Source organism: Salvelinus namaycush, chromosome 10 (assembly GCF_016432855.1).
Source record: "Salvelinus namaycush isolate Seneca chromosome 10, SaNama_1.0, whole genome shotgun sequence".
Lineage (NCBI taxonomy): Eukaryota > Metazoa > Chordata > Actinopteri > Salmoniformes > Salmonidae > Salvelinus > Salvelinus namaycush.
In genome coordinates this window covers 10,747,363-10,756,245 of record NC_052316.1, presented here as the reverse complement: position 1 = coordinate 10,756,245, position 8,883 = coordinate 10,747,363, and the positions used below count along the sequence as shown (strand labels likewise).

General features: G+C 42.7%; 1 protein-coding gene across 1 annotated transcript; it reads left to right on the top strand.

The window, feature by feature from the left end:
* The first annotated feature begins 259 nt into the window (after positions 1-259).
* On the top strand, positions 260-7,578 carry LOC120054661 (vascular cell adhesion protein 1-like). The gene is given in 11 exon segments (XM_039002188.1): positions 260-443; positions 801-1,076; positions 1,423-1,713; positions 2,316-2,576; positions 2,812-3,087; positions 4,109-4,378; positions 5,339-5,650; positions 6,031-6,306; positions 6,910-7,011; positions 7,014-7,170; positions 7,467-7,578. Coding segments are annotated over 10 exon segments (2,223 nt in total). The 5' UTR covers positions 260-400; the 3' UTR covers positions 7,130-7,170; positions 7,467-7,578.
* Positions 7,579-8,883: the final 1,305 nt, after the last annotated feature.

Below are 8,883 nucleotides of genomic sequence, written 5' to 3'. Positions count from 1 at the left end.
AGTAAGGCACTTCATTGTTACCCAGAAATGATTTGATATTGAGATAACAACTGCTGCATTGGACCTTTCAGGAAACCAACTTGAGTTTGATTTAAACCAGCAGAGGGGGTTGTTATTCACAACCATAGGAGAGAGAGAGACTGACTAAAGGCCACGCAATGAGAGGCCAGGAGTGGGGTAATTCCTCCGTGACATACTTGGAATTGTAAGGGGGTGTGTTAAATGTATTTTTTTTACCCTGTTGGTATCCCTCCCTATTCCAAATTATAAATCCACAGACTCTGGACTCTGGGCTGACCAGACCCATCATCCCCACATAGCATAGCAGGACTAAGGGAAGTTACACTTTAGCTCAAATAAGTTCCTTACAGTTTTTTTATTCAGCCTATCCAACACAAAAATGTATCTCATTCTGTTATGGGTATTGATACTACCAGTAACAGGTAAGCAGTGATTCTATTTTTATCATTAACACTTCACAATCAATGTGACATGCCTTCAAACTATGTACTGTAGGTAGCCTACTGTGTGGCAGTGTATGGCATTTTAATAGGATTGTGGGTAGCCTTGGGATGTAAACTCATCTGAAAATGTCAGTATTGTACTTAACGATATGTACATATTTAAATGCAGCCGTAGTAGGCGAAATATGATAGTTTACTAATAGGCTTATAACCTAGAATTCAAATTGAATTAAAAAACATAAACGATCATGAAGTTTCCTTAACCTACTTTATAGTTTTGAAATATGTTATTAATTATGAATGGGAATTCTAATTCATTGTTATTTTTCATTTCAGCATTTGCATTTCATATGGAGCTAAAACCAAAGAGTGGACTTTTGAAAGTTGGTGATAGGCATGAGCTGCAATGCTCGGTGAAGGATTGCAATGAAAAGGTTACCATCTCCTGGGCTTTGCTGGAGGATAAGCCAATGTTTGCGAAAATACACACCTCCGGGTCGGAATCAGTGGCGGTCTTTGACCCTGTGGAGAAAGCACATGATGACACACTTCTCTGCAAAGGCAGTTGCGGAGAATCGACCAAACAACACCGTGCGGTTGTCAAAGTATACTGTACGTCCAATCAACTTCATTCAGAATAAGCCATCATCAGCCATTGTTATAAGCCAATAGAAATGTATAATACATGCTTATAAGTTCTTTATTCATTGTTATAAATATTCTGAATGCTTATGAATTGTAATGCTTATCATGCTTAAATTATTATACATGACATTCTAATTTATTAATAAATTGTTTATTAATGCTTTAATAATCATGCAATGTATTGTAAAGTAATTACTGAATTAAATCAGTCCAATTGAATCAGTTTTAAATGTACATGTTTAAAGTAGGCCTTTGAATTTGAATTTCAAACACGTGTGGCTGCATGCAATAAGATCGCAATTTGATATTCCAGCATTTCCAGAGGCCCCTGTCATATCAGGCCATGACCGACTTCTCTTGGGCCAGACCAACACTCTGACATGTGAGGTGACAGACGCTTATCCTGCAGAGCACCTGAGGCTTGAGTGGCTGCGAGGAGACAGCATGCTCCAGACAGATGCAGAGTCTGTGGTGTCCACCTACACGTTCACGCCCACCCCCGAGGACAAAGAGGCGAGCATCACCTGCAGAGCCACTCACGATCAGGAGGGTGTGCCTGATGATGAGAAGACCAAGGAAACCTCTGTTTCTCTCACAGTGCTTTGTAAGTTATTACTGCAGCGTAACTGTTAGGCAAAGGGAAGCTGCTAGTGATAGATTGAAGAATGATTGACGTTATAAGATTAATATCAAATGACCCATATAAGCACTGATCTTAAAGTCAGTTGTCACGCTCGTCGTTAGGAGAAAGAGAGGAGGACCAAAATGCAGCGTGATGATTATCCATTTTAATGAACACGAATAATCTAACAAAAAACAACAAAACACGAGAACGAAACGAAACAGTCCTGAACGGTGAACATACACAAACACAGGAACAGGAACAATCACCCACAACCCACAATACAAAACAGGCTACCTAAATATGGCTCCCAATCAGAGACAACGACAAACACCTGCCTCTGATTGAGAACCATATCAGGCCAAACACATAGAAATAGACAAACTAGACAAACAACATAGAATGCCCACTCAGATCACACCCTGACCAAACAAAACATAGAAACATACAAAGCAAACTATGGTCAGGGCGTGACATCAGTGTTGTTTAGGCAGTTATTCTGCAACGACCAAATGTCATCCATAGTTCACAATTGAGGCCTACAACAACAACAACAACATCATTTATATATATATTGTTTTCAGATGCACCACAGATTACGTCAATATCTGAGCTGACTGTTGTGAGAGTTGGCTCCAGTCCCACATTGTTGTGCCATGCTGAAGGGAACCCCAGACCAGAGATACAGTGGAAGGCCATTGGTTCGCACGGACAGGCTGTCATAGTAGGGCAGAGCGAGGAGCTTGTCCTTACAGAGATGACACTGGTGGATTCTGGTCAATATGAGTGTGTGGCGAGCAACACCATTGGAAACATCACAGCCAGCGTGAACGTCATTGTTGAAGGTAGGATAATAACTACCTGAATTTCTAAAAATGAAAATGAATTTCTCCTTGGTCTTGTATTTTGGATAAGTTCTGTTTGGTGTCACTCTATGATAGTGTCATAGTAAGGAGTTATCTTTATAGCTTTGTCTAAAAAGTCTGTTTGGGGGAGCAATCTCAATAAAACAACCTCTTAAATAGCGAGCTAAACTTCTGTCTTATGTTATCTATCCTTGATGACCTTCCCCTCTGGTAGCTCCCCCAACAAACACCTCCATCAAAGTAAGCCCAGCCAGTAAGGTGAAAGAAGGGGAGAACGTGACGGTTTCCTGCCTGTCAGACGGAGCTCCGGTGGGACGGATGGTGCTAAGGAGATTCTCTGAGGACCAGGATGTAGCTCTTCAGTCCAACAACGGCTCCTCCACCTCCTTCACCCTCTACTCTGCCCTGCTAGCAGACTCTGCTCTCTACCAGTGCGAGGCCTTCAATGAGCACGGCAGCCAGAAAGTCAGCACCTTGCTCTCCGTTGAAGGTGAGATTTTTATATTTTTATATTTGGATAACATAACATTGTAAGTTGACCTTAGGCTTTGTGCAGTAGTTATTGTAACTACTTTGGTAACCAAATTAGAATTACACAATTGTAGCGTTGTACATGAAACAATGGCTGGATTCTAATAATGGAAACTGGGAAAATGATGTTTCAAAATAGTTGCCAGTATAGTTAGAGTTTATTACATGTAGGCCTAATTACACCCATGTAACTGCATAATATATTTAAATGTAAAGTGTAACCTAAAGCTGTACTGTTGTGCTGCAAAAATACTCCTTCAGTTGAACTATAACACCGTACAGATAAGTCATGTAAGAGACATGTCCTGAAGAAAAGGGGAAATTTGTCTTAGTAAACGCACTGAAACCCAATTTCCCTGGGGAGCAAACTGAGTGTTGAGTCACCAAGCCATTGAGTCACCAAGCCTCGTCTGTGTACAAGAGCCCTAGAAAAGTGACACCCCAGATAACAGAAATAGTCAATGTTCTGTTCACATGCATACAGACGTTTGAGGGACTCCAATGTGGATTGCTGTTATTTTTACTCCGTGTATGTGTTTCCCACCTCCGGGTGCGATGACATGAGTGGGTTTGAATACAGGAGCTACTCAGAGTAATAATTAAAACCATTACTGGGATGAAGTAGTAGATGATAAAGATTATAATAATTATAATAATGTGGAGTAGAGGGCTATGGCTAAATGTTCATTTATTTACCGATCAGCTGATTTCTATAATGTTACCTGCCTTTGTGATGTAGCTTGACTCTTTTTAATATACTCTTATGTTTGCTTCGTTTTTTCTGTTGTGGATTTAGTTGTGGCTAGGTTTGATTTCGCTAAGAGATTTTCTTGCGGGATAGTGAATTGGTTTTAATTGAATTGAATTAACTGAACTGAATTTAACTGAAATGGAGCAGAATCCAATTGAACTTGATTTCTATTCAACTGAATTGAGCAGAGTCATCATCTATCCTTTCTCCTGTGGTTCTTTTCTCTCAGCGTATCCCCTGGAGGTGGAGATGGTATCGGGGGTGATGGCTGAGATGGGATCCAAACTGGTGCTCTCCTGCCTGGCTTCGGGCTGTCCCCAGCCAGCCTTCTCCTGGAGGAGCATGCTGGACAGGCCCGTCCACAGCCGCGCACGCAACCAGGACTCCCTCTCCCAGCTCCACCTGGGCCCACTTGGGCTGGCCCATGAGCAAGCCTACACCTGTGAGGCCAAGTGTGGCTCTGTCATCAAGGCCAAGCAAACAGAGGTCAAAGTCTTCTGTGGGTATACTATACATCCTCAGAAAGATGACTTGGCTTTGTGTAGTTCAATGTATTTACTTTGAGTTTGTATGTTATGAGAAGGAAGAAAGAAATGTGCTTAGAAATAAATAAAATAAATGTGCTTGTCATTGGCCACTTTTTACAGAAGTCCAATGCCAGTTTGATATAATTTATTACATTTTGTTTGGAAATGTCCAGATGAAAATAAAGTTAATTGGGGTTGTTTGTAATTTGCCTTACACTTGTTCAGTGGTACCAAGGCGTGGCACAATACATTCTAAAGGTTTATGTTGATATAGCAACTGTTTTGCTCAGTGTGGGGTAATGCTTAGGTTCACTTCACTAACTTGGAAAGAGTACAGTGACCCTTTGTAGGAGGTTGGAAGAATAAGCATCCTCTTATGAAACCAAACGTAAGACTTAAAGCCTGAATGATCACTCGAAAACCATGCTGCTCTCCCACACAACATGGGCAGAAGTCCAGTTTGTTTTTTGCCGGAATGCACTGGTATCAGTAGTCTAGTTCAATGTGGGAGAGAGATTAACATAAAGTGAAGAATGATAAAAAGTACTCCAGGGTCACTGAAGACTTCTCATATTTCCCGTCGGTAAAATGTAGAGTTTCGCAGAAGCGTTGTCATTGTATTAAAGTGGGTATAAGCGTTAGTGCATTCTAAGCCATTGACTCACATGATTCTATGGAAAGGGCTGTTCCACAAGTTGTGCTGATTAATGCCTCCCTTACTCGCAGTCTTTTTAAAAATCTGCTATCTTACGGAAATGTGTCAGTTCCCCATATCGGCACGTCACAATCTGAAACACCCCATCTTTAAACCTCCAAAGTGAAGAGTCTACCCTTTAACATGACTGACTAACTCGCTCACAGCTCTATCTGGTCTCATGTACTTTAAGCCACATATTGATATTTTCATCTGCCCATTTCTCTCTCCCCCCCAGCTTTCCCCTCGGACCCTATCATCGAGAACCCTGGACCCTTTCTGGAAGACGGGAAGGCCACCTTATATTGTTCTGTAGCCGATGTCTACCCAGCCAGTCACATGCAGATTCAATGGCTCGATGGGGAAACTGAGCTACACTCCAGTGTGGGTCAGTACTCCAGTGAGCTCCAGAATGTGACGTCAACGTTCTCTTTTTCGGTGGAACCAGAGGATCAGGGGAGACGGATCACCTGCAGAGTCGGTCTTCAGATGGACGTAGTCCATCAAAGTCGGAGAGAGAGGCAGGCGGTGACTGTACTGGAGCTCCACTGTAAGTGGTTGTACAGATTATTGACGTCTAGCTCAAATCATGTATTGTTGATGCCCTTGGCCATTGGGTGGATAAGTTTATTGATGGTCCTTAGAAAGCCGCAGGGTGGTGCAGGCCTTTGTTCCACCCCAGCATCATAACACACCTGATCCACTCATTGTGTTCTGAATGGAGGACCATGAACAGTTGATTGCTTAAATCACTTGTATTTACCCTGGGGTGTCCACACACTGCCCTTGGAGCTTTAAATTTAGGGAATCTGTCATGCCAAACGTCAGTCCTTGAGGTGTTAATGGCGGTTGTGTAGTGCGGGTTTCGGAAGCCTTATAACCTATATGTGTTTTTATAAACCTAAACTGAGTCTGATGTTTGCTGTGCAGATGCCCCCAGGGGAACCACCATCACAGTGAGTCCAGCCAGTGAGGTGAAGGAAGGGGAGAACGTGACGGTGTCCTGCCTGTCGGACGGCGCTCCAGTGGGATGGATGGTGCTAAGGAGACTCTCTGAGGACCAGGATGTAAAGCTCCAGTCCCACAACGGCTCCTCCACCTCCTTCACCCTCTCCTCTGCCCTGCTAGCAGACTCTGCTCTCTACCAGTGTGAGGCCTTCAATGAGCACGGCAGCCAGAGAGCCAGCACACACGTTACAGTCAAAGGTGGGTGCCAGGCTTCCGGCACGCACACACCACATTCTTCTTTTATTTCACTACCATGCATTCGTACTGGCAACAACAGGAAACTTTCCCAAACCCCAGTTCGTTTTTTTGGTTCTTTAATTAAGGTACTGTTCTCTACACCGACAGACTTTTTTGTTTTCACTTCCTGTTTAGTATTGTTTGCTCTCGTGGGTTGGAGCGTGGCCTTTTCCTTGTCATGTCACAGCTGTCGGTATCTAAGAACGTGATGTTTAAGTTAGCCATTGGCTGTAGTGTTGTCACACCTTTCCAAAAGACACTTATATGACACTTAACACTGCACAGGAACTCAACAACATGAAATGATATAACGTAATTCTAGACAATGGTTCTATAGAGCTTGTCTCATTGACATTTCACACATTGCTGTCAGTAATTTCACACATTTTGCTCAGCAATCTACTTTTTAGCGGACGGTAATGTTATGTTGTATTGCAAACTGCCAAAAAACGGAATGTCTTACAGTATTTTGCACTCACCATATTCATATTTGTTTTTAATTTGTTTTCTCAAGGCAGTGTCTTCCCTCAGTATTCAAGTGTGTTCTATTTAACTTTTGTCCAGCACCTCCTAGGAATACAACAGTTCTGGTCTATCCGTCCACTGAGGTTCAGGAAGGCCAAAATGTCACCGTATGCTGTCGCTCTGTTAGTTTCCCCCCACCTGTTGTGGTTTTGAGAAAACTGAACAATGGCACAGAGCTCTACTCCCTGGATGGGAACTTCCTGCTGGTGAACCTTACGCCCAACGATACAGGCCTATACCAGGTGAATGTGACCAATGACCTGGGCTACGAGACTAAGATCTTCAGCATTAACGTCATGGGTGAGTGAAATGGTTCAGTGTAGAGAGCTCTTTATTTCCCTTCACCGCTTTGAACCCCACGTTCAACTGAGAAATTGGAAACAGGGAGAACGGAGATATCGCTATCCCAAAACAAACAACAGTGGAATTTGAGAACAGTGAAGCTTTCAAAAGTCAAGAAAATTCCATCCACCCATAACAAACACCGGTGTCATTTGAGAGGACTCAAAAGCTGTAAAAACATAAAATGCTATTTTTGGCCAATATGCCTCGTCCTCACTATCTCCCTGTTCTTCCCATCTTCCCTTTGCCTGCAGAGAAGCATTCCAGTCCTTCACCCGACTGGAACCAGATAGTCATTCCTGCTGTCTGCGTGGGAATGATGGTGACCACCACAGTCCTAGTCCTGGACAATCTTAGGAGAGCCAGGAGGAAGGGCTCCTATGAGCTGGCCAAGTGTAAGCCCGGCACTGCATAGACTAGAGGAGTCTAAAACCTGTGGCCCGGGAGCCAGATTGCGGCCACCACTTGTGCTACCAACATGAACATGTACTGTCTAAAAATGGTTCTTCAGGCAAAATGACTTTGACACTCCTGGTGTAAAGACATACCAAGGGACAGACTCACCTGGAGTGAACCCCTTGCCTGAGAGGGTACAGACGAGAGGCTTGCCCATTGTCCCGTGTCCAGGCCTTTGGCCGTGTCTAGTCTTGACAGTTCATGCAGCTTTGGTATTCTGATCATAGAGTTCTGATCATGGAATTCCGAACGTGTCATGCGTCTGCACCTACATTTAAATGTGTCTACTGTGTCCCCATTGTGTCCACAGATACCCTTTTCCCGCGCTATATTCAAATGCAAATATGCATTCTACAAACGGTGGAATAGGCTAAATATGGTAATAACAGAATAAGTGATGGCAGTAGCTAAGTACTCTAGCTAACTAGCCAGCTAACCTCTGTAGCTAGACAGCAAGCTAACAAGTAATGCTAAAGGGATTGCAAATGGGTTACCATATCTCTAGTCAAAAAAATAATAATTCTTCTAAATATTAGGTAGTTGGCTAGCATTTTTGAGGCCAGCAAACACGTTCCTCACACGCCAGGAATGTATTTCCTACAACGTTATAATGAAAAGGTGCCTCTCGATCTGAACACAATCAGACCACAAAGCAACTTTTGTGCGTCTCGACCCGTCTTTTCAATGCGATCTTCGTATTCTGATAGCAGAAGTCGCATGTAAGTGTCAAGTGTAGACACGGCCTCAGTCAAAGGACAGGGGACAAGGCCTTATGACCTTTGGAAGTTACTAGAACAGGGTAAGAAATAGAGACGCACCTTTGTGGTTGGATGTGGGGTCTTCTGGATATGTGTGTATGTGTCAACCATTGACTTAGTGTGTATGTTTGTGTTTTACGGTGTATATCCGTTGGGCCTTAGGTTCCCATTTCTATAGAAACCTACGCAAAAAATCTGTAATAGGTGTAATAATCGAACTGCATCTCATTGTAATTTGCTCCTTTATAATTTCTTGGCAGCTTTCATTTAAACCCATTGATGTCTAAGTGTCACAACAGTAGGATGAATGCAATATGTTACGTTTCTTCAAACTAAATCATACAATGAAATTAGCAGTGATAAGAACTTGAACTTAAAAAAAGTGAATACAATGTATTGAAATTGTATATATGAACTTTGAACTATATCAGTATGATGTGTGTCAGAAACGACACAA